This window comes from Triticum aestivum, chromosome 1A (assembly GCF_018294505.1).
Source record: "Triticum aestivum cultivar Chinese Spring chromosome 1A, IWGSC CS RefSeq v2.1, whole genome shotgun sequence".
NCBI classification, from domain to species: domain Eukaryota; kingdom Viridiplantae; phylum Streptophyta; class Magnoliopsida; order Poales; family Poaceae; genus Triticum; species Triticum aestivum.
In genome coordinates this window covers 351536181-351562903 of record NC_057794.1, presented here as the reverse complement: position 1 = coordinate 351562903, position 26723 = coordinate 351536181, and the positions used below count along the sequence as shown (strand labels likewise).

Below are 26723 nucleotides of genomic sequence, written 5' to 3'. Positions count from 1 at the left end.
TTTGAGCCTGGGTGGCGGTCCATAAAAAAACAGGCAATCCTGGTCTACCCAGGTGCCTAGACAGGCAATCCTGGAATAACCAGGTGCCTCAATCCACCCAGATGTGTGTTTAAGTTGCCACCTTACGTAAACCATTAATTAACAATCTCACATCTGTCATGGATACTCTCAAAATCCAATCCACGTCTACGAGCATAGCATGGCACTATAAGCATAACGTAATAGTAACTCCCAAGGGTTTGATAACAAACAGGTAATAGGTACTACCTCAACTACTTCCCATCCCACAATTTAATTAGATCCCAATCATGCAATGTTTGAGGTTTGATCTAATGCAATGAAAACTGGGTATGAAGGGGACATGATCAAAGTGTGAACTTGCCTGCAATGTAGATGAAGATGATTCGCACTCATAACTCTTGATAGTTCTACTCGTCACACTCCGGTCAATCTATCGTAAGCAAGCAGTAGTAACCACACATAAGCAATCACTCAAAAGATCAGAAAGATCGAAGAAAACAATTCGGAAAACATCAAAACCAAGCAAATAACTCTTGCAACATAAAACAATTTCTAATAGTACCAAAATTATATGAATTTGGCCTTATCAGAAAGTTTAGGTCAAGAGCTTCGATTTTGCAAAAAGAATCAACTCAAACGGAGTTACGAAACTCAAGTTATGATCAAATGAAGTTCAAATTCAAATATGATCTTAATTCAAATTTTAAACTTTCAAAATCATGTTTGAGTTGGATTACTGGATAGAGGAGATCATAACGAAGACGTGGGCGTTGGTTTCGTTGAATTTGGACTAACGAGTAAAAAGTTATAGTCGTTTGAAACCGAGGGACTAATCTGTAAGAAAAACTATCACAAATAGGCCCCTGGCCGAAAATAACAGAAAAAGAAAAGAAAAAAAACTAAAGGATGAACATTCGTTTTCTATACCTAACCAGCGAACGTTCTCTAAATAAAAACAAAACGCTTCGGGTAAAATAATAAAAAAAATGGAACGATCTGGATCGTTGGATCCAGATCTGACGGTGAGGAGGGGCGACGGCGGTTACCGCGACGGTGGGTCGTCGGCGGCGAGGAAAAGGACGGCGGCGGCGGCTCAGCTCCGTTCGGGGCGGCGGCTCCGGGCGTCGGGGAATGCGGCGAATAGCACGGGGAGGGGCGGCGTGGAGCGGCGGTTGCGGTGGTGGCATCGGCGACGGTCGACGGCGACGAGGGCAGCGACTGCGGCTTCCGGCGGCGGTGGCAGCGGTGGTGAGATGCGGCGATGGCGGCGTGATGCGAGGAGGAGAGAGAGGTAGGCGGGGCCCGGGGCTCCGAATTATATAGAGGAGAGGGGCGGCATGAAGCTTGGAGGAGGGGGCAGAGGAGGCCGGGCGGCGCACGGCATCCATGGCGGCGCGGCGGCGTGCGGGAGCCGGAGTCCGGGCGGAGGTCGGGGACGCACGGGGCTGGGCTGGCTGGGCCGCGGCCTGGCTGGGTGCTGGGCCAGCCCAGTCGGCGAAGATTTGTTTTTTTAAAACATTTTTTTCCAAACAATTAAAATAATAAAAACGAAAATAACTAAAAATATTATATAGGCATATAATATATCAAATTTTCAGAAAAAGATTTTCTACGACATGAACATTTTCCTAGAGTCAAATAAAGTACACACAAATTCAAATAATTCAAACAGTGCTACTGGTCTAATAAAATCCAACAAAATCATTTAAAAAAATACCAAAATGATTTCAAATTAATTTTTCTCCAATTTTCTAATGTAGGGAATCATGTTACCCTAATTTCCATATATTTTATTTTTGGAGAAAAATTATTTGAATAAAACTCAATTAACTCCAAATTGAAAATAAATTCAAAAGAACTTTGAATTTAATTCTTTGAAACTCCCAACTCATATTTCATATAATTTGAAGAAGTCATTTTATCTTCGCTCGTGAAAATCATTGAGTTGCATAAAGTTTGAAAATAGTTTCAAATGAAATTCAAATATTTCCAACACCCCTTGTCATTTAAGTAAATGGAAAAAGTCATGGCATCTTCTCTCCAGGGGTTTGTGGTGAAAATAATTTGAATTCACGGAGATCAGAAAGCAAATATGAAAGTTTGGGAAAGTCCTTTTATTCCCTCTCATTTAACTTTCAAAAAGCTTCGAATTCACTCACTTTCAGACAATCATTCAAATCTATCTATTTAATATAACATTCCAAAATTTAGAATTTTGGGATGTTACACAACCTCAATTCCCTTTTTTGTAGTTTTTTTATAGACTAAAGTAGTGATAAAATAAGAAACTAAAAGATTAGATTGCAAGATGTAAAGATATACCTTCAAGCACTCACCCCCCGGCAACGGCGCCAGAAAAGAGCTTGATGTCTACTACACAACTTTTTTTTGTAGACTCGTGTTGGGCCTCTAAGCGCAGAGTTTTATAGGACAGTAACAAATTTCCCTCAAGTGGATGACCTAAGGTTTATCAATCCATGGGAGACGTAGGATGAAGATAGTCTCTCTCAAACAACCCTGTAACCAAATAATAAAGAGTCTCTTGTGTCCTCAACACACCCAATACAATGGTAAATTGCATAGGTGCACTAGTTTGGCAAAGAGATGGTGATACAAGTGCAATATGAATGATATATATAGGTTTTTGTAATATGAAAATATAAAAACAGCAAGGTAGCAAGTGATAAAACGGAGCACAAACGGTATTGCAATGCTTGAAAATAAGGCCTAGAATTCATACTTTCACTAGTGCAATCTCTCAACAGTGTTAACATAATTGAATCATATAACAAACCCTCAACATGCTACAAAGAATTACTCCAAAGCTCTTATCTAGCAGAGAACATAAGATAAAATTGTTGCAGGGTACGAATCCACCTCAAAGTTATCTTTTTCGATCAATCTATTGAGCCATCCCTATAAGTGTCACAAACAATCCTATAGTTCGTACTAAAATAATACCATATGATACACATCAACCAACTCTAATGTCACATAAATACTCCAATGTCACCACAAGTATCCGTGAGTTGATTATACGATATGCATCAAACAACTTCAGATTCATAATATTCAATCCAACACAAAGAACTTCAAAGAGTGCCCCAAGGTTTCTATCGGAGAAAGAAGGACGAAAACGTGCATCAACCCGTATGCATAGATTACCCCAATGCCACCACGGGAATCTGCAAGTTGATTGCCAAAACATATATCAAGTGAATCAATAGAACACCCCACTGTCACCACGGGTATCCACATGCAAGATATACATCAAGTGTTTTCAAATCCAAAAAGTATTCAATCCGATAATAGTGAAACCTCAAAGTAAAAAAATCAATTTATCATAACAAGATAGATAGGGAGAAACACCATATGATCCAACTATATTAATAAAGCTCGTGGTATATCAAGATCGTGCAAAATTAAGAACACGAGAAAGAGAGATCAAACACATAGCTACTCGTACATACCCTCAGCCGGTCTGCCCCGAGGGTGAACTACTCTCTCCTCATCACGGAGACCGACGGGATGATGAAGATGGCCTCCGATGATGATTTCTCCCTTCGACATGGTGCTGGAGTAGAGCTCAAGATGGGATCTCTTTGATACAGAGGCTTGCGACGGCGAAGTCGAAGTTCTATGTTAACTTTTTGGGAGTTTGGTATTTATAGGAATTTTTAGAGTTGGAATCACGCGAAGAATGGCTAAGATGGGCCCACGAGGCACTTGGGCACCATCACCCCTGGGCGTGCCGAGGTGGTGAGTCGGGCCCTCATGGCTCTTCTGGTTGTCCTACGAAGCTTCGGGGGTCTATTTTGTTTCAAAAAAAATCACCAAAAAATTTCAGTCAATTATAAGAAATTTTATTTCTGCACAAAAAACAACGGCACGGTAGTTCTGCTGAAAACAACGTTAGTCCAAATTAGTTCCATTCAAATCATATGACTCTACACGTGCTTATCAATTTTCCTCTGAATTACATATTCAAGAACCATAACAGTCATAACATAGAATATAAACACTTAATTATAAACTCAAAAATAAACAATACAATTATTATTGCCTCCAGGTATATTTTCAAAACAACCTCGGGTGGATTTTCTTTGATGAGTCATCTACATTAAAACTTATAATACCATGCATTTGGAACCATCAATTTGTATGTCATGATGAACTTTCACAACTGATGAATTCCTTTTATTTTCTACTCTATCTACTACTAGGGGCGGGAGTGATTTCATAGAAATTGATTGTTTCTAAGAAGAGAAGAAAAATAATTTGATTTGATTTTATGACAAGTTGACGATGATGGAGTGAACCTGTCCTCGCGGGGCTGAGTCGAGCCAGCTCCACTTCCCTGCCACGATACGATACCACGACGATTTCACCACAGCCGTGGAAAAACGGAGATCGGAAGGTGGTACAGCTTCTCTCAACAAAAGCACAAAACTAATACACAAAAGCCAAAATCAAATCAACGAAATCGATCAGACGCCGACGAGAAGACAGCGAAATTCTCAATCTCCGACCACCCTACCGGTCTCCGGCGATCGGCGTACCCGCGGGCCACCCTGGACAGGATCGCCGGGTGGGGGGATCTCGTCGCCCAGATCGGCCGCGCTGGGGGCGAATCACTCCCGCCACTCTCCGGCGGCACCGCGCTCCCCCTTCTTCCAGCTCCCGCTCCCCTGGCGGAACCCTAATACCCGCCGCCGAAGCCTCCTAGAGAACATGGACTTCGCCAGCCGCCACACCGCCTCGGCCCCGTCGGCCAACGCCGGGGCCGACGCCTCCTCCTCCGCCGTCACCGAGGAGCCCGAGTACCTCGCCAGGTACTTCGTCGTCAAGCACTCGTGGCGGGGGAGGTACCGCCGGATCCTCTGCATCGCCGCCTCGGGCGTCGTCACGCTCGACCCGACCACGCTCGCCGTCACCAACTCCTACGACTTCGCCGCAGACTTCGACCGCGCGGCGCCCGACCCCAACGCCGCCGCCGAATTCTCGCTCAGCGTCCGCTCTGACGGCAAGGGCAAGTTCAAGGCCATGCGCTTCTCCTCGCCGCTCCGCGCCGGGATCCTCACCGAGCTCCACCGCCTGCGCCCCGTGCACCCGGTCGTGGAGTTCCCCGTCCTCCACCTCCGCCGCCGCACCCAAGAGTGGGCACCCTTCGTAAGTTCTCCGCCCTTGCCCCATCGCGCCTTTCTTATCTTCTCGCCCGAGCACTATCCAGCCGTGCTACTATTCTGAATAATACAAGGTTGGAATATAACATCTCCACGGTCATCAGTCGATGCTTTCATGCCCAATCCAACTTAGTTTTGGGGTATATGGTACTGATAACTGCATTTCTGGAACTTCATATTTAAAGGGCTGCATCAGTTATAACTAGCCAAAGAATTGTCCAATTAGCCAAATGAGGTGGAATTGAGAAGAGGGTGATCTTATATGCCTGCACTGAAGTCAAATAGTTAGCTAGCTGTTGCTAATCCCGGCGGCAAAATCCTTGCTGATTCTCATATTGTCATGTGGTCATTTTTTTTTGGCATGGGGCTTAGTTTACAAAGCTACAAATTGAAGGGATGTAAAAAATAAATGATCTTCGGATCGTGCCATAATTCCATCTTTTTGGTGCCGAACTTAGTTTACAAAGCTACTAATTGAAGGGGAATTAAAAATAGTGTAGCATACTTGTATAATTCTCCCTCCGTATCAAGATATAAGACATTTTTGTAGGCTAGTTTAGCCTACAAAAACGTCTTATATTTTGGTACAGAGGTAGTAGTATTTTTTCACGCAATTGGTTTTAATCTCTCTATTTATGGACAAAATTAACAAATGAACACCAATTTTCAAACCGTGCTACAATAAATGGCTGAAAACTAAGTCACTCAGTTTTCAAATTGTGCCGCAAGACCGCAATGCTAGTACCAAGCATTTAAGTAGTTAATAATAAATGAACATTACTGCACTGGGTTGATGAATAGTTAGACGGGCAGCTGATTGTAGAGTACCTCTACTGTAATTTACTTACACCATGCTGTTTGAGATGAATCTACTGTTTTAAATCATCAGCTGTTTAACATCTGATGATATCTTGGTTACTGGCATTGAAAAACATTATGTAGAAAATTAAGGTCACTTCGTTGGGAATTGAGCTCCTTGAAGTACACTCTGGTAATCTACGCTGGTGCTTGGACTTTAGAGATATGGATTCTCCTGCTATCTTGCTCTTGGGGGATAATTATGGGAGGAGGAGCGCTGAAGGCGGAGGATTTGTGCTATGCCCCCTTTATGGAAGGAAGTCGAAAGCATTTATGGCTGCATCAGGCAGTACAAACACTCTGATTATATCATCTTTGGTATGCTTTTTTGTATTCTTCTTTGTTAGTTGTTTCATTGCCTGTTACAAGTTGATGTAGCATTCTAATGCCAGTTATCTTTCAGACAAAAACTGCCAAGTCAGCAATTGGATTATCACTCTCCGTTGACAATTCACAGTCAATGACAGCTGCTGACTTCATAGCAAGGAGAGGTGAATATTGTATATCTGGTGATGATGAATTTTACTTGCTGCCGTTTTGTTGGGGATATTGAGTAGATTTTTAGGTGACTATTGTTTATGATGATGAGGGAAGGGGAGCCTTTGGCGCAGTGGTAAAGCTGCTGCCTTGTGACCATTTTTAAGCTTCACGCACTAGCCAACGCAACCAAAAGTCCGAACTGATGGAAAGGGCTAGTGCAATCCACATATGCTGTAACACTCCCTCTCACGTGTGACGGGGAAGACAAGTGAACACGTGCAACCGAAAGAGAGCGATGGCGCGCAAAACTCACATGACTCAAGAGGCCTCTACGTGGACACAAAGGGGGGCCATAAGCAATTTTTAATAAATTGCGAAAGTCAGGACTTGAACTCAAGACCTTAGCTCCGATACCATGTTAAGCTTCATGCATTAGCCAACGCAACCAAAAGTCCGAACTGATGGAAAGGGCCAGTGCAATCCACATATACTGTAACAACCATGAGGTCACGGGTTCAAGTCCTGGAAACCGCCTCTTACAGAAATGTAGGGAAAGGCTGTGTACAATAGACCCAAAGTGGTCGGACCCTTCCCCGGACCCTGCGCAAGCGGGAGCTACATGCACCGGGCTGCCCTTTTATTGTTTATGATGATGAGGCTGCACATATTAATGCATATATACAGTTTTCAATACATTTTTTCAGTATACAGCTTCAAAATCAATATAAAACAAACAGACTCAGCGAAATAGCACCAAGTTTCAGATTGGTACATAAAATTCACATCTATCTCATGTATTAGTTTCAAGTTTATCTACAATGTCATCAAATCTACATCTGCCTCATGCAACAAAGGAGTAAAACTTGAACTGATGTTCTCTGTGTTCCCTGTGGCTATCATCTCACTTGATTTTCATTTTAGCTAATGAGGCAGTTGGAGCTGCTGAAACTCGGCATGGAGAATGGTCAGTAATAAGATTACGTCCTGCTGCACATGGCACTGCCTGTATTGAGAGCTTGAGTTTGGGTGTTGGACCACGGGGAGGACTTGGAGAACAGGGTGATTCTGTTTCTCGGCAGCTCGTTCTTACAAACACATCACTTGTGGAAAGGCGCCCTGAGAATTATGAGGTAGCCATTTTTTAATTTTTATTTTTGTATAAATCATTCACACTGAAACTTTTGATAGCATATGCACATGCTGCAAGTATGCTGCCATTCGCAAATCAGCTTTCAATAAATGGTAGTCTTGAGTACAAGGTCTAAGGGCACTTACACCAATTGTGGATATGTTTCTGTTAGATTGCTTGTTCCTTCTTTCTGCTATGACTTTGGTATGGTAGGTTTCTTACTTGGTTGCACTGTATCTTATCTTTCCAGGCTACTATCGTCCGGCCTCTATCAGCAGTAAGTGCCCTTGTGCGATTTGCAGAAGAGCCGCAGATGTTTGCATTCGAATTCAATGATGGTTGCCCGATTCATGTAAGTAGTATGCAATATAATATAATAGTCTCTAAGCCCAATGCCAGGAACGCCTTCTAATTGTCTTCTGTTTCTCACTCAGGTATATGCAAGTACGTCCCGTGATAATTTAATTGCAACAGTTGTTGATGTTTTACAAACCCAGGTATCACTTCTTTGATCTTTCTCGACTTTGCACCACTTGAAGTTAACAGAGTTGATATAATGTTTCGTGGAGGTGGAAAATTGTACTAGTTCTACCCTGATATATTCCAATACTCAGATTTACGGTCCTTCTTAGCAAGCTTGAAGTGACTTGTACTTTTAGCTCATCTAAGTCAATACTTAATGAAAATAAAGACATACATCCTGGTTAGAATTTAGTTTGCGGTTCCGAGTCACTATCTGAAGGGGAGCCTTGGTGCAGTGCTAAAGCTGTTGCCTTGTGACCATGTGGTCACGGGTTCAAGTCCTGGGAACAGCCTCTTGCAGAAATGCAGGGAAAGGCTGCGTACAGAAGACCCAAAGTGGTAGGACCCTTCCCCGGACCCTGCGCAAGCGGGAGCTACATGCACTGGGCTGCCCTTTTTTTTCCAAGTCATTATCTCTAGTCGTGCCTGATTAGCTGTATGAAGACATTGAAGAGTACAGTTTCTTCGTGTGTACGTGTTACATATTCACAATACTAGTAAAAGTGCCCGTGCGTTGCAACGGGCAAACAAAAAAACTCAAAAAATATATAATGGCCAAATAAAACAATTCAAGTTCATCAAATTGTGCCAATCTGATGTAAATCCTGCAAATCAACTCAATAATTAAGAATAACTCATGCAAGAAAGAGGAACCTGAGCTTAAGAAAAAGAGGAACTTGCACACCATCCTGCTAGAATGTGCTTGAATGGACGCTCCTTCTGCACATGGTCCACAATCGTCTAGTGGAAAAATAAATCAAAAGGTCAATGTTTGTTTACCCACAGGGAGATCAATGTTTTGTTTTAATGTTCTACGGAGAGGTTGTGGCTCATGCCTCATGACAGGGAGATCAATGTTTGTTTTAATGTTCTACGGAGAGGTTGTGGCTCATGCCTCATGACATTTACAAGAGGAAAATTCAAATCATCTCTAGGTGCTAGCACTTAAAAGAAGGTACAGCCTTAGAGGTTCACTCTCAAGTAAAATACAAAATACGTAAACAGACCTGACAATACAACTCAATAGCCTCTATTGTGTAAGCTTGGTTCCCATCCCATGGCAAAGGTGGAGAAATTGCTGAGAACATGTTTGTTAGTTAAGGCCAACATGAAAGAAAACTAATTAAAATATCTGTGCGTTCCTTTTTTTCTGATGAAAGTACTCCCTCTGTAAAGAAATATAAGTGCGTTCAGATCACTACTTTACAGAGAGAGTATGTAGCAAAAATGCACGTGTGTTGCAACGGGAGGAAAACAAATCACACGCCTTTAACCCAAGCTGTGATTTTAGGCATGAAATTATATTGTTGTTCATCATTTACAAAAACTGAAACATATAAGTATTCTGATGTTCTACAGATTGTTAATAAGTTGATGGTCATATTGAACAGCAAACTTGTGTGCCTTTACCTATAAAACATAAGCTATTTCAAATATGAAACTTGGAACGTAGCTTGACAAAAGTTGGAAGAGTCCAGTCAGGCTAGACATGGATTGGCATGGAGACTGAAAGACCAATCTCCAGTACAGGTGCGATAGCAAAGACCATGAGATTCTTATTTCTTTCCTTGAAATTACCAGTTCCGACTGTTTAATTATTTATTTACTATAAGCAAGTGAGTAGATATGCAAAATAAAGGGAGAACAACTCTATAATCTTACTATGAAATGACCAGTAATGTTTTCCGGATCACAAAATTCAGAAACATGACACTGAGTGGATGAATACCCTAAACACTGACAAATTTATGGCTATTTTATTGTGAACAGTTAGCTCTTTGAAGTGTAGTTCCTGATCAGTTTAGCAACTGAACATGGATTGAGCATATTTATTATCTTTTTAATCTGCTTTAGCTTACAATTTGTACTGAATATAGTTCATCAGAATTTAACACTACATGGGAAACTAAACTGAACGAGACCTTGTATGTAAAGCGTACCTGATGCCTTGAGCTTACTACATAAATGTAGAGACAAAAATATCAGGCATAAACTGGTTAAATTGCAAGACTTCTGACTGATATATATATTGAAGCCCTGTCGCCAGAATAATCTATCAACTTCTGTTCCACCTGGCTCAGATCGGCTTCAGTGTAGATCGCATTGTACTGGATAATCCCCACGAAATCAAATGAACCATGGACCCTTGCCTACTCCTTAGCTGTGAACACCGGCAGCTTGGAACATCAGGTACACATGTTTAAGGTGCAGATCCAACCTTGAATACACTTGTTTCATCATTTGGATTTTCTAAATAGAGGTAAGAGTTTCACCAGAAAATTAGAACGTGTCTCAGTCCGTCGTACGCATGACATCAGACAGGTTCTGGGCGGAGGCTCATGAACAGTAGAACAAGTTCACCAAATATGGATTGATAGTGAAAACACTAAAGAAAGAATCGAAAGTGTTCCTTGGCCATTACAAATCCATGTACATGAGGGGGGGGGGGGGGCACTGCTAGCAGCTAGCTCATAGTTGTCGATGCTTCTTGCTGCTCCTGTTGTCCTGCCTCAATCACATGTGCATGTAACCAAAGAAGAATCGGAGAGATAAAATTAAGGGCAGAGAGCATGAGGACTATAAGAGAACATGCGTTGTTAAGCCACCATCGGCCCGAGCGCCATCAGCAGGCCGCACACACCAAGCTCTCCATCGCGCCACATCAATCTTCATCGGGAGGAATCTATGGTCTGCCTTGTACTGCAGGATAGCCAGAGACATTGATGAATTAATACACACGAGCCATGTTCGTCAACAAATTCAGTCCGTAGAACAACAAAACACCACTTATCCAAGCTAAAATAAATGGTTTGAGAAAAATAGAATCGATGTTGTGTACAAAAACTCTTAGCTGATCACACTGGAACTGTGTCTTTTACTTGGTTCTCAAAAAACAAAATAGTACCCTGAAACATTGATACTCAAATTTAGGTGCACTGCTAGGAGTACAGAAACTAATCTAACTAATTTGAATATCAGACATTTTCATTTATATCATATTTCAGAAAAGTTTTAAAAAGATTGCCTCTATCTTTATATATCCTTATAAGGAAATTAATAATCTTGCATTTTCAAGAATGGAAATGAGCAAGTGATCAGCTAAGACAACAATTGCGTACCAATCAATTAAAAAATACAACCTTTGTTCATTATAGCAATCATATATTATCAGACGGTGCCAGTTTAAAATACTTGTACCATCAAAGAAGACACACACCATCTGATATTTCCCAGAGCTCTGAAAGTAAAAAACCAACAAGTGCAAGAATTGGAACAGAGAAGAAGCTTACCCGGGCAAGTGGGCATGATGCCATTGGGGCTGGATGCGATGCTCGAGGCAGTAGAGCTCTCCCATTCTCTGTTGCCAAGCTCTACCTTCAATACCAGCCGCAGAGCAGCCGCCCGTGCTGCTTTCGAACTCTTCTTCCGTGCCACTGCAGGCGGACACTCTTTTTCAATCTCTCCCTCCGTTCTGCTGGTGCAGACCAGCCCGTCATGCCGCCCTGCCAAGCTCTCCCTCCGGCCCCTCATTGATGAAGTAACCTCCGCCCAAAAGAAATCAACACAACATTACCAATATGCATAAATGAAGCTACACCTAGAGCCATAAACTGACAACTATACAAAGGAGCAGCTGATTAACATATGGGCAATATTCTCTAATTCAGCACAGAAAGGACAATTGACTAACTGGCATATGAGCACTACAAAATCTCGCCATCCATTACCACTTTACCTATCAAATTGAGTAGCAATACTAATTTTAGCAGCAATAGGCAGTGTATATCAGGAGTTCAGGACCCATCAGCAGCATACATATATCAATGTTAGCAAATGAAGCGATCAGCCACAGCATGTTTTCACCACAACACGGGCCAATAAGAATCTACCCAGCGCTGCCACAATATATGACTTGCAGATTAGAGAAGAGCCAATAAAAAATCTACCATCATGTTGGTACATGCGCTTGATTGATGAATGTTCTACCTATTAGTGCTAAGCAAGCATTGCACTAAAAAGGACCGTTGCATAGTGTCGGCAACTAAAACGACATCAGGGTTCCAGATGGGAGGCTGTGACCTGTGAGGTTGCCGATGTGATGGAGCAGATGACTTCGAAGAGCGGCAGCAACTGGATCATGACTTGGGGCGAGGAATCCATGGTGGTCATTCTCGTCCACCACGACGGCTCTCCCCTTCGCTCGGCCATTGCATCGGCAACTCCCCAGCGCTTATCTACGGCGCCGGTCGCCTCCACCACCACAGCGCCCCTCCCCGCGCTCCCACCACGCCGCCACACAGATCCAACTCCCCATCGCTGTCGCCCCTGTCAATCCCCATCGATCTCGATTTGGAAAAAAATTGTGAGGGATGCGGCGGATCCTGTCGATCTTGTGTGCATTCGGGGGCCGGGGAGCGAGGACGGGCACCGCGGAGCAAGGGATGGAGGCGCGGCTGACCGTCGTTCTCGCAGAGCAGGGGGTGGGGCGCAGCGGCGGAGGAACCCTCGTTCTCCTGTGGGCAGCAATTTTAACGACGGAGTCTGGGCTGCGTACGAAACGTTTTTTCACTTACGGTCAGACTGCGGGTTGATTACTAAAACCTTTAAGGGCTTTTTTGCAAAATTGCTGACGACGTACGACCAGAAGCCATCGCTGGTTTATTAGTAGGTAAGATACAGCTTAGCAATTACTGAGTGCAAACACCAAAGTGCTTTCTAGGCACTAGAAGTGCAGTGAAACAAAACACATGGATATGTACCACACCTGGCCCCATTACATATACACTTAATCTCACTAGCACAGTGTAAGTTACTAAGTTCACATGTCGTGTATAGTTACTGATCACCTAATGTGGTGGTGTTACATGAAAGAAATCACTCCGATGACTGCATAACTACTTGGTCAACATTAAAGCAATTCAACTGTCATGTAGCTCTGTTCTGTACTAAATTGATTTATCTTTTTCTCGTGCCCATGACATGAGTTTCTTCTACAGTTATACTCCTCTAGCATAGATCACTACCACATGCTTAGAATGCATAGTACAATTCAGCCTTCCTTTCTTATCAGTTGATGTTCGTCTTGCATGTGTTTGTCTACTATGCTCACCTTGATCTCTGCGGCCAAGCATTCTCTTTATTTTAATCTCCTTGTTGCTTGCAGAGGCAATGTGCAATTCCAGTGCTGCCAAGGTTGACTATGCCTGGTCATCGTATAGATCCACCTTGTGGGGTTGCCCATCTTCAGATACCTCATAATGCTACTGTTGATATGGAAGCTGCTAACATGTACGTAAAACATTTAGCTGTGGTCGCGAAAGAGGCTGTAGCTTCATCTGACACTGTTCCGGGAGCAAAAATCAGATTATGGCGTAGAATAAGGGAGTTTAATGCATGTATACCATATACCGGAGTGCCCATCAATATTGAAGTGCCTGAGGTGGTCCTAATGGCTTTAATTAGTCTTCTTCCAGCCACCCCGCAAAATCTTCCTGCTGATGCTCCACCTCTTCCGCCTCCATCACCAAAAGCAGCAGCGACAATAATGGGGTTCGTTGCATGCTTACGGAGGCTACTTACATCAAGAAGTGTGTCATCACATGTGATGGCATTTCCTGTTGCTGTTGGGAGAATAATGGGTTTGCTTAGGAATGGCTCAGAGGGAGTGGCAGCTGAGGCTGCTGGGCTTGTGGCTATGCTAATTGGTGGTGGTCCTGGTGATACATCGATGTTGATGGATACGAGGGGAGAATCCCATGCTACCTACATGCATGCAAAGTCTGTACTGTTTGCACAACCGATCTATGTTCCAGTCCTTGTTAGCAGATTAAAGCCATTATCAGTTTCACCATTACTTTCTCTGTCTGTTGTGGAAATCCTTGAAGCTATGCTTTGTGATCCCCATGGTGAAACAACCCAACATGCTACATTTGTTGAGTTACTACGCCAAGTTGCTGGTTTGCGCCGTCGGTTGTTTGCCTTATTTGCGCACCCTGCTGAAAGTGTAAGAGAGACCATTTCAGTTATTATGCGTACAATTGCTGAGGAAGATGCAATAGCAGCAGAGTCTATGCGTGATGCTGCCTTGAAGGATGGTGCGCTTCTGAGGCATTTGTTAAATGCTTTCTTCTTCCCTGCCGGTGAGCGGCGTGATGTTAGTCGGCAGCTTGTTGCTCTGTGGGCTGATTCTTATCAACCTGCGCTGGATCTGCTGTCCAGAATACTTCCTCCTGGACTTGTTGCTTATCTTCATACGAGGTCAGATGAAGATTCTCAGAACCAGTATGACGAAGTACCGCTAAGCAGAAGGCAGAAGCGGATACTTCAGCAGAGGAGGGCTCTTGGTGGTAAGAACATGGAAACACCAGAACAAGGAATGCCCCCCAATAGTGTTGATGATGGAGATTTCTTCAGGCACACCAGTGTGGGTCCTTATGGAGGAGCAGATGTCAATCAGAGGCATGTCGGCCAGTACTCAACCGCCCACACCCCTTCTCCTGCTACGAGTATTGACCCTTCTCATGCAGTTCCACATGGTGCTGTACCTCAGTCTGTTTCTGAAAATCATCAACTTGGAACACCACAGCTGGATTCACACACTTATTCAGTGGACCCCACTGCTAATGGTGACCTTATTGAGTCCTCACATTCAGATTTCTCAGTACCTGCACAGATTGTGGTGGAAAACACTCCTGTGGGATCTGGCAGGCTACTATGTAATTGGTTTGGATTTTGGAGAGCATTTGGTCTAGATCACAATAGAGCAGATTTGATATGGAATGAACGCACAAGGCAAGAATTAAGGGAAGCATTGCAAACTGAAGTTCATAACCTTGATGTTGAGAAAGAAAGAACCGATGATATTGACCCTGGAAGTTCGGTAAGTGAGGATGATGGTGGTAGTGACACCTTACCGCGAATTTCATGGAACTATGCTGAATTTTTTGTCAGCTACCCTAGCTTGTCTAAAGAAGTCTGTGTTGGGCAATATTACTTACGGTTGCTGCTTGAAAGTGGAAGTAATTACCGAGCACAGGATTTTCCACTACGTGACCCTGTTGCTTTTTTTAGAGCTCTGTACCATCGTTTCTTGTGTGATGCGGATGTTGGTCTAACTGTGGATGGTGCAGTTCCTGATGAACTGGGTTCATCTGATGATTGGTGTGACATGGGAAGGTTGGATGGGTTTGGTGGGGGTGGAGGTTCCTCAGTAAGAGAGCTTTGTTCAAGGGCAATGGCTATAGTTTATGAGCAACATTACAAAGTTATTGGGCCTTTTGATGGCACAGCACATATTACAGTTCTCTTAGACAGAACAGATGATAGGGCTTTAAGACACCGATTGCTACTTCTGTTAAAGGTTTGTTGTGCTACACCATGACCTCCCCTTGTTTTTCTTTCCCATCTTATCATCTGGTAAGATTACATAAGATGCACTAGATATGAAAACATCAATGAGCTTTATTCACATGGAGTTTTCCTGGCCACATCAGTATCATCCATAATACCTTTAGATACCCGTAGAACAGCGAATGTGGGCAATAATTTTATACAATCTTATCAAGATCAATTATCAATAGGTTATTTGCTGATGTGGCGCGTCTTTTCCATGCTGATAAATTTCACTTTGGTTTCCCCTCTTTTTGTAGGCCTTCATGAATGACCTTTCAAATGTTGAAGCGTGTGTTCTTGTTGGAGGCTGTGTTTTGGCTGTTGATTTGTTAACTGTTGCTCATGAAGCATCTGAGCGGACAGCTATTCCTCTACAGTCTAATCTCATTGCATCAACCGCATTTATGGAGCCTTCAAAAGAGTGGATGTATATTGACAATGATGGTACAAAAGTTGGTCCACTTGAAAAGGATGCTATTAGAAGGCTGTGGTCAAAGAAGTCAATTGATTGGACAACAAAATGTTGGGCCTCCAGTATGTCTGACTGGAAAAGATTACGTGACATTCGAGAGCTGCGTTGGGCACTTTCTGTTAGAACACCTGTTCTGACTTCTACTCAGGTATTCAGTCTGCAGCTTTATGATCATGTGCACTCACGCGGCCCACATGCAATTTTTCTGTACTGTCGTTGATTCATGAAAATGTATTTCTGTACGCAGATTGCGGATGCTGCCTTGTCTATATTGCACAGTATGGCATCTGCACATTCTGATCTTGATGATGCGGGAGAGATAGTGACCCCAACTCCTAGGGTGAAACGTATATTGTCAAGTCCAAGATGCCTTCCTCATGTTGCTCAGGTGTTTTTTAGCCTCAAGTTTGCTTTGTTTTCTATCATCAGTGGATACTATGTAGCTATCCTGTTTATACTATTGATCATACAGGTGCATGATATGGGAATTTATTCCCATAAAATACCACTAACATACTCCTTAATCCGCAACTAGGATACAGATAGGAACATGTTTGATAAACATAATCTAAACAGCAAAGTGTGCAGATGAAGTAACAATCCCAGAACGTGCCAGCAGACTATAAATCCCTAGTTAACCTGTTAGCGTAGTTATCACCGTTACTGATCTAGCCTTTGTTTTTATGATAAGCTGTTGTCGTACCAGTAAACCTCATGCTTATATTGTGATAAATTGGTTTAACTCTTCAGTTATTCTGTTGACTTATTTTTCATTACTTCTGGAATCATTTTATCAATCAAACACTGATGAAACAAAACATTTTGAAATTATATATAGGCCATGCTTACTGGGGAACCAAGCATTGTTGAAGTATCTGCCTCTTTGCTTAAGGCTATTGTCACAAGAAACCCCAAAGCTATGATTCGATTATATAGTACTGGTGCCTTTTACTTTGCATTGGCATACCCTGGTTCAAACCTTCTATCAATCGCACAACTTTTTTCGGCCACACATACTCATCAAGCCTTTCATGGCGGTGAAGAGGCTGCAGTATCTTCATCATTGCCTTTGGCAAAGCGCAGTGTACTAGGTGGACTGCTCCCAGAATCACTGCTGTATGTCTTAGAACGTAGTGGTCCTTCTGCTTTTGCTGCCGCAATGGTGTCTGATTCTGACACACCAGAGATTATATGGACCCACAAAATGAGGGCAGAACATCTTATTCGTCAGGTATTTTGCCTGTGTAGCCTTCATTGCTATTTTTTTAAGACATTTGCTTTGAAATTTCTGGATTTTAATCTTACTTTCAAATACTTTTTTGCGTTCTACTTGTTTTCTTAGGTCCTGCAGCATCTCGGTGATTTTTCTCAGAAATTGGCTCAACATTGCCATTCATTGTATGATTATGCTCCTATGCCACCTGTGACCTACCCGAATCTGAAAGATGAGATGTGGTGCCATCGTTACTACCTTCGGAACCTATGTGATGAAATCAGGTTTCCTAACTGGCCCATCGTTGAACACGTAGAGTTTTTGCAGTCACTACTGGCAATGTGGCGTGAAGAGTTAACTCGCCGTCCAATGGATTTGTCTGAAGAAGAAGCCTGCAAGATACTGGAGATTACTCTTGATGATCTTGTAATTGGCGAGAAGGGTAGTAGCAAAAAGTCATCCGAGTTAAATCTGGCCAGTTTGGCAAAAAATATTGAAAACATCGACGAAGAGAAGCTTAAGCGCCAATACCGGAAGCTGGCAATAAAATACCATCCAGACAAGAACCCTGAGGGAAGAGAAAAGTTTGTTGCTGTGCAAAAGGCTTACGAGCGATTGCAGGTATTCCATTGTTTCTATGACTGTTGACACCATGCCACCTTTGGTATGCTTGATTTCTTATAGTTAAATTAATTAATTAAATTGGAGGCACCATAAATAAAATGATAGACGGGTTAGTTATATGGAGTTATAACTGGATCATTTTTAGTATAGAGTAATTTTTCGAGGAGGATTGCTAGCAACATAAAACGAGTGTAGTAAATCTCAGGTTATCCTTTCTAAGGAAGTAGGTGTTTCTTTTTTTCTTAGCTTTAAGTTTTCTCCTGCGGAAGATCTCTAAATCTAAATTATAATTGTGTATGGAAAAGCATTTGCTTGTTGAATTTGATTAAGCTGTTCTCCATGTTTTGCCTTCTCTTTTTGTTTCTTATTCTTATTTGGTCCGTCCTTTTCTTTTATTGGGGTAACTGTATGAGCAGATTTCTTCTGTGCACTTCACAAATCATTTTCCACCTTGTAACATTCGCCCTACAAATTGGAGTAAGGCAAAAGGGAACATGTGAATAAACATTGAGTACTGTTAAGATTATTCCCACAGTGTTTGACTATTGACATTGAGTCCTTTTAAAGATATTTACTGTGAATGCAATATCTATGTATGCAGGCAAGTATGCAAGGATTGCAGGGACCACAGCTCTGGAGGCTGATACTCTTACTTAAGGCACAGTGTATCTTGTACAAGAGATATGGACATGTCTTGGAACCATTCAAATATGCTGGCTATCCTATGTTGCTAAATGCAGTTACTGTAGACAAGGATGATAGCAATTTCCTTTCATCTGATAGAGCCCCTCTTTTGATAGCCGCTTCAGAGCTGATTTGGCTGACGTAAGCTAAAAGAAACTTAGTTTAGCTATGTTTATATATTTTTTCAGAAACTGTTTATTTTCATTGCCTCTCATGTTCTTCTCATCTGCTGCCAGATGTTCATCATCTTCACTAAATGGAGAAGAGCTTATACGAGACAGCGGTATCCCGTTGTTGGCAACACTGCTTTCACGTTGCATGTGCATCGTTCAGCCCACAACTCCGGCACACGAACCAGCGGCAAAAATAGTCACCAATATAATGCACACATTTTCAGCGCTCAGCTTGTTTGAGTCAGGAAGAGTTGAGATTCTTAAGTTTGCTGGCCTTGTTGAGGATATTGTGCACTGTACAGAACTTGAATTTGTTCCATCGGCTGTGGATGCTGCTCTGCAGACAGCTGCTAATGTTTCAGTTTCATCTGAACTGCAAAATGCTCTGCTTGCCGCTGGCTTTTTATGGTACTGTCCTGCCATCTTTTTGCTATTGCTATTATAATATGATGATTCCCTCCTCTCTCTAAAAGAAAAGAAGCTATAGTAACATGGAGTTAGTACTGAACGAATTCTGTACATATCATACTTGACTGAATCAAATTGACATATACATTAGCAAAAAAGTAGGTAATGTGAAGCCATAGCAGTGACATATTCAAATGTTTTTGCAGGTTTGTCTTGCCCTTACTGCTTCAATACGATTCGACAGCAGAAGAGAATGAGACAAATGAATCACATGGTGTTGGGGCAAGGGTGCAGATTGCCAAAAATCTTCATGCAGTACATGCAGCTCAGGCTTTGTCAAAGCTTTGTGGTCTTGGTGGTGACGGAACATCAAGCCCATCTAACCTTCCTGCTTTCAATACATTAAGAGCACTTCTTACTCCCAAGCTTGCTGACATGCTGAGAAACCGGCCACCCAAAGATCTATTATCAAATCTGAATTCAAACTTGGAGTCACCAGAGGTAATAGGTTCTCTGTTCAATTGTATATTAGGCAATTTGCTAAGCTTACTACTTTACTATTATTATTACTGGCACATAATCCATGCACACGTGGGTACACCTCACTGGACTTAGTGAATTCCATGACAGTGGCTCTAGCTTCAAAGATGTAGCAAGAGCAGTTTCATAGTCTTACTTAGTCTCTAGTCCCGACTTGATATTAATTAGCTATGGAAGTGATGTTCTCTACGGGTATAAACAGATGCACATTCTGAGTAGTGATGTTGTTGTTTATTTAATCAACCACGCAATTGCTTCATAGGGAGCAATTATAAACTACTTCCTCCGTTCAAAAATGTAAGATGCATTAGATTTTTCAACATGGACTACATACGGACTGAAATGAGTGACCAAACCCACTAAAACGTGTATATACATATCCGATTCAGAAAAAAGTTAGAATATTTAATATTTGTGAACGGAGGGAGTATTTCACTACTTATGTACTACGTCAGTTCGCAAATGGACGACTTCCTTGAGTGTATGCTGTTAAACTTCTCTACATTTAACTTGTAATATTTTTTAGATTAGTTAAGTAAAAACAATATTGTTATAAATGTCATGAAAATTATTTCCATAATATGACAATTTGATAGTTTGTACTAAAATATTCGTATGGAAAGTAGTGGCCAAAATTGCATCTTGGAGACTGTATGAAAGGTAATCTAGTTACAAATGGAAGGAGTAACTTTCGAAAAATCTACTACAGTTTGGTTCTATATATATCTGATGATGGCTTCACTAGTTTACACATTGCTTTAAGTGAGCAATTGCAAGCTGCTTTTCATGAACACGTTTCAGAGATTATTACACGACAATCTACTACTGTTTAGTTGTATGTGTGGACTTGATTTCTATAGCTTAAGAATTTTTTCTTGTTTGTAGATCATATGGAATTCTTCAACCAGAGGAGAGCTCCTCAAGTTTGTAGATCAGCAGCGAACTAGCCAAGGTCCTGATGGTTCGTATGATTTGACAGAATCACAGTCTTTCAACTATGAAGCTTTGTCAAAAGAATTGAATGTTGGTGATGTCTACTTGAGAGTTTACAACAATCAACCAGATTATGAAATAAGTGATCAGGAAGGATTTTGCATTGCTCTTCTTAAGTTTATAGCAGGTCTAGTGCAAAAGTGGAGTTCCATAAATTCGGAGGAAAATATGACGCACGAACATGATTCGGTTATCGATACATCTACTGAAAATGGTGGAGCCAGTGATTCAACTAATGAAGGAAAAGAGGATAATTCATTTGAAAAAGGCAGTAAATATGAAACTGGTGGAGATTGTGAAGTTATTACAAACCTCAGAAGTGGGTTAACATCGCTTCAGGTACTCTTTTGGAACAGGTTTCTCAAGTTTTCTGTGTATGCTGCTCATTTTCTGACTTTTTCTTTTCATTCTTTTTGCTACAGAATCTTCTGACAAGTAATCCAGGCTTGGCTGCTGTTTTTGCTTCCAAGGAACGATTGACACCTCTATTTGAATGCCTTGCGCTGCCTGTTCCTCCTGAAAGCAATATCCCACAAATTTGTTTAAGTGTTCTTTCTCTCTTGACAAAGCATGCTCCTTGTTTGGAGGCCATGGTCGCAGAAAGGACGAGTCTCATTTTGCTATTTCAGATACTACACTGCAATCCTTCTTGTAGGGATGGGGCGCTTGCTGTCCTCTATTCTTTGGCCAGCACGCCAGAGTTGGCCTGGGCTGCTGCCAAGCATGGTGGTGTAGTGTACATTCTCGAACTTATGTTACCCCTTCAAGGTGACAATCTCTATTTTGGCATTTTTTGCTACATTTAGATATTTATATGAGGCTATGGTGTTGTTGCTATTTCAGAAACTAATGTGTAGTTTACACGTTTCACATTCTTCATGCTCTTGCTGTTTTGTTGGCACCAGCTGTTATTTGATGAGCAATAGTATGTTTAATTAATTGATTTTTTTAAATGTAGTGTGAACTTCTCACCAGTATCTTGCACTGATCCACCACCTTTAAGTTTCCTATATGTGTTTATGAAACTTTGTTCTATTTTTAACTTCTTACCGTTCACATTGGTTTTTTCATGTTTAACTACCACTAGTTTAGAGATCTAATTATGCACAACATATTACTCACTTAGTTTATATCATGTAGAGGAAATCCCTATGCAGCAAAGAGCTGCAGCTGCATCCTTATTGGGCAAACTTGCTGGGCAGCCGATGCATGGTCCCAGGGTGGCCATCACGCTTGCTAGATTCTTGCCCGATGGTTTGGTTTCTGCAATTAGAGATGGACCTGGTGAAGCTGTTGTTTCATCTCTTGAACAGACAACAGAAACTCCTGAACTTGTATGGACACCTGCAATGGCAGCTTCTCTTTCTGCGCAGCTGTCTACCATGGCGGCAGACCTTTACCAAGAGCAGATGAAAGGACGTCTTGTTGATTGGGATGTGCCGGAACAAGCCTCTGGCCAACATGTAATGAAGGATGAACCACAGGTATAGTGCTTGTTCTAGAATTATTCTGGTATCTGCATTTCATAACATTGGCTTAGGTATTATCATGCTGTGCAAATTTCAGGTTGGTGGAATATATGTGAGACTTTTCCTAAAGGATCCCAAGTTTCCACTGAGAAACCCTAAAAGATTCCTTGAAGGGCTCCTAGATCAGTATGTTTCTTCAGTTGCTGCTACCCACTATGAAGCAAATGCTGTTGATCCAGAACTTCCTTTGCTGCTTTCTGCCGCACTTGTTTCTTTGTTGCGTGTTCATCCGGCACTTGCAGACCATGTTGGTTACCTAGGTTATGTTCCAAAGCTGGTTGCAGCTATGGCTTATGAGGGAAGAAGGGAGACTATGGCATCTGGACAGGACACAAGTAGAGTGCAAGCAGAACCTATTGAGCACGATAACTCTGATGGTGTCCCTGAGACCACTGTGCAGACTCCACAAGAGAGGGTTCGCCTTAGTTGTTTGCGAGTACTACATCAGCTGGCGTCTAGCACCACTTGTGCTGAAGCTATGGCGGCAACAAGTGCAGGAACTCCTCAGGTATTAAATTATAATGAACTTATTTGTGTTTGTTATGACTCTTGAGGGGAACATTGCATATTGATCTTTTTTGCTGATACAGCAGCATGGCCACTAATGTAATTTGACTTCATCTGAAAACGTTTGGTGACAAAGCTTGATAATACTAAGTTCAGTGTGAACCTTGGTGTTTAAAGAAATTATGACTGAAAATTCCTTTTCTGGCGTCGCTTCAACAATAACTATTTATCTCTTAAATTTACAAGATGTTTGCCTTTATAGTTTGAATTCTGTAGAACTTATGGGGGAGAAGCCAGAAGAGGAAATCCAATATGATTGGCGTAGCACATCTTTTCATAAATGGCATCTAAGGGCCCATCGTGATCTATTTCTTGAACTACCTTGCAGGTTGTTGCACTGCTTATGAAAGCAATTGGATGGCAAGGTGGAAGTATACTGGCATTAGAGACACTAAAGCGTGTTGTTGGCGCTGGTAATCGAGCTAGAGACGCGCTTGTTGCACAGGGGTTAAAGTAAGCTGCTCGGTCTTTAAATATAGAATAGAACATTCCATTTCCCAAATACTCCCTCCGTAAAGAAATATAAGAGCGTTTAGATCACTACGCTCTTATATTTCTTTACGGGGGAGTATCATTTAATTTCGTAAATTTGAAGTGGCCTTCAACAATCACTATTCAATGCTTTGGTGCTATATATTGTTAGAGGGCAGACTTGCGTGAATATGCAACTTTAAAGGATGCACCTGGTAATTTATGAAACATTTGCATTTAGTGGGTTCCATTTATGTTGAAAACCTTTCTGATCAAAACTTGTTCAATATAGCTATTTTTTTCTGATTGGAAAATTAGGTATTCTGCAGCATCTCAGCATCTGCCTTTACCCCATTCTTTTGACATTTTACAGAACTAAAACATATTAACTTGTATTGTTTTTCTTCTGGTTAGACTTTGGAATACACCTTTTGTCTAAATAACCATCATTTGCAATATATTGAGACTTTTTTTGAATGAAAAGGAATCCTAACCAGGACCAACCACTACCAGTGTCTACTTGCTTCATCTTGTTAGTCACTGCAGTGGTAGAGCTACTGTTTTTCAGTGAAAACAGCTCAATAACTATTTTTTTACTCTGTATTTACTACGAACCAAAATAGGGTTGGTCTTGTTGATGTGCTCCTTGGCATTCTTGACTGGCGAGCTGGTGGAAGGCAGGGACTCTGTAACCAAATGAAGTGGAATGAATCAGAGGCTTCAATTGGGCGTGTACTAGCAGTGGAGGTAAGCATCATATTCTGGGTAGCATTTTAGCTAAATCTTGCTATTGCACTGAGCAGTTAGATGCAATCAAAAGAGAATTGGTTTGATCATAGACAGTCTCTAGGGAGCTGATGTCCAAAGTGCATCTTCCATTTTGCTTGTTTTGTGTACTGGGTGGTATGAGTGTAAGATTGCCCTGAAATATTTGACCTGAAAATAAATCAAGTGTTTGCCCAAAGAATTGGCTGAACTACATTTCGTGTCGTCAAGTCTTCAGAGCATTAGTCTCCTGACTATTGAGTAGTTAAAGCATGATATAAGAGGGTGCAATCCTTGGATCCTGTCAAGGCCTCGTTGTGGTATTTATGCATTTTAGGTTTGAGTCGTTTGAAAATTCAATTTCTTAATACTTGAATAGCCTCTACGGCTTGTGTTTTGTTGATAATATTTGATGTACTTGTTTTTTGTTTTGTTTTATCTAAACAGGTACTTCATGCTTTTGCAACGGAAGGCGCTCACTGTGCTAAAGTTCGAGAAATCCTTAATTCCTCTGATGTGAGTCTATAGAACTCTACGGTTCATATTAGCTTATGAAATTGCAGGAGTAGATCATTGATGAAGCAACTCACTCGGCAGTAAACAAGAACTCTAGTTAGTTAATTAAGATCTTTTTTCTGCCTTTCGCAGGTATGGAGCGCTTACAAAGACCAGAAACATGACCTGTTCCTTCCATCCAACGCACAAACTTCTGCTGCCGGAGTTGCAGGGCTTATTGAGAGCTCATCTTCAAGGCTCACCTATGCCCTCACGGCGGCGCCCTCGCCTCAACCCGCCCTGGTCCGTCTACCATCGTCATCTCCTCCTCCACCGACTGGTCCTGTAAATCCTGCCAGCGGGCGGCGGCATTCGTAGCGCACAAGTTGAAAAACACGCTGATCTCAGCTTCTTGACGATGGCGTGAACATTTTGGAGTTGGTTAGCTCTTCAGAGCGACTGCAGGTGGATTGCAAGTACATAGCATGTACAGTTTTTTCTGTTACAGAGGTCGGGTGTCGTGTGCGTTTCTTGTACATGTAAAAGCACTCCTTTTTGTGAGTTTCACCTGTCCATAGAAAATATCCGGGATGGAAATGATTGCATCGATTCGTTTCGGCTTGATGCCATGCCAATACATTGTCCTTTTCACATAAGAGGAATGAGTTGCATGGTATTTCTTTCGCCTCTCACATTTTGATTTTGATGTTTGCCCAGTCTATTTGTCACTTGATTCTCAGATGCTTGCCTGCTCACTTGCTCTGGGCGAAGCTCAATTTGTCATCCGTGGCTTGCATATCTACTGATCAGATGGATTTCATGGGGCGTGCGGCTCACCACCTAGCCTCTCCACACCAATGGTACGTTGTCTTTCCTGCGTGCTGTCACGCTTTGGCACGCTCAGAATGATTCAACAACAAGCGCTGGTCTGCTGCCTACATCAGTACATATGCGCCTGAAATGCTCAGGCTTTGGAGCAACAGAACACAGCGCAAGGTGGAGGATAGGGACTCTGTTGGCTTGGGCACATAAGTTGGAGTGTTGCATAAGTTGTTCCTCTTGCCCCTGCCTTCCTTTCTTTCTCTGTAGGCTGCTTGTGGCCCTTTGCACCACGGTGCACATCACAAGCCTCATGTAATTGACCACTGGTCTTCAGTCTTTGCCTGTTTTGAATATATAAGGTAGAAGGATCTACCTTTCATTTCAATTTTTTTTAATCGCCCCGACTGATCGACTGGTTTCGTCAGCCTCCTCACTCTCTCGCCGCGTGGCTATGTGGCTCTCGTGCGAGTCGCCTCTCTCTATCTTTCTCTACCCCGTCTCTTCTTCCCGTATCTTGCCCCATTCCCCTCCTTCCCCTCCACCTACACCGCCGCATCACACAACCACTGTGTCGCTTCCTCATCGCTTTGCCTCCGGATGGCATGGATGTCCACTGCTGCGACGCGTGTCTTTATTGCGATCAGCGTGATGGCAAATTTGGAGCGGCATGGCCGCACAACAGTGATGTGACACGTCGGTGTTTGCTAAGAGGTCGTGCAACGGCGACCAAACGATTCCCGCCACCAATTGTTGCAAGGTTGGGCATCAATGTTGTAGACGATGGTTGCTACATGTGACGAACGGACATTGTAGGCGGACGTTGTAGGCAGGTGAAGGAGTTAAATCTGACAGATCTGGAGAAGGGGGTGATCTTGGCTAGATGGTAATAGGATGAAAAGGGACACAATATTTACCATGGTTAGGGCCCTCTCAAAGAAGTGAACCACGTTCTGTTTGTATTGTATTAATTGTGGATGGGATATAAAGTACAGGTTGATCTACCTCGAGATCTTATATGAATGAATCTAGGTCTAGGGTCCTAAACCCCTTGGCTCATATAGACATAAGGGGTACCTAGGGTTGCACCTAGGTCGGTAACATCAGGATATAAACATGCTGAGGATCGCATTTTTTCTTGGAGCAGGTGCCAAGTATTCGGAAGATTTCATCTTGAGTACGCCGAGGGCCCGACATGCGTGTCCCACTGGTTGATAGTTTGGGGGTCCTTGGCCTAGCCCATGCTCGGGGGCCGACGTGGTTAGCACCCCCCTATGTAGTACACCATCAGTAGCCCCTGAACCGGTCTTCCAAGCCGAGGATAATCCTCGGAAGACTTGCTCTTCTATGTGTTAGTCTTCGATCTTGCAAACTGGTTCAATACT

General features: G+C 42.4%; 1 protein-coding gene across 1 annotated transcript; it reads left to right on the top strand.

Moving 5' to 3' along the window:
• The first annotated feature begins 4401 nt into the window (after window positions 1-4401).
• On the top strand, window positions 4402-25175 carry LOC123050229 (dnaJ homolog subfamily C GRV2). The gene is made up of 22 exons (XM_044473056.1): window positions 4402-5190; window positions 6147-6380; window positions 6466-6553; window positions 7464-7672; window positions 7922-8023; window positions 8106-8168; window positions 13358-15553; window positions 15843-16205; window positions 16305-16445; window positions 16896-17288; window positions 17400-17891; window positions 18496-18719; window positions 18815-19159; window positions 19366-19660; window positions 20585-21031; window positions 21115-21460; window positions 21833-22176; window positions 22259-22729; window positions 23117-23241; window positions 23883-24006; window positions 24472-24540; window positions 24673-25175. The coding sequence occupies exons 1-22, from the start codon at window positions 4753-4755 to the stop codon at window positions 24895-24897; spliced, it is 7734 nt and encodes a 2577-aa protein (XP_044328991.1). The 5' UTR covers window positions 4402-4752; the 3' UTR covers window positions 24898-25175.
• The last annotated feature ends 1548 nt before the right edge of the window (window positions 25176-26723 follow it).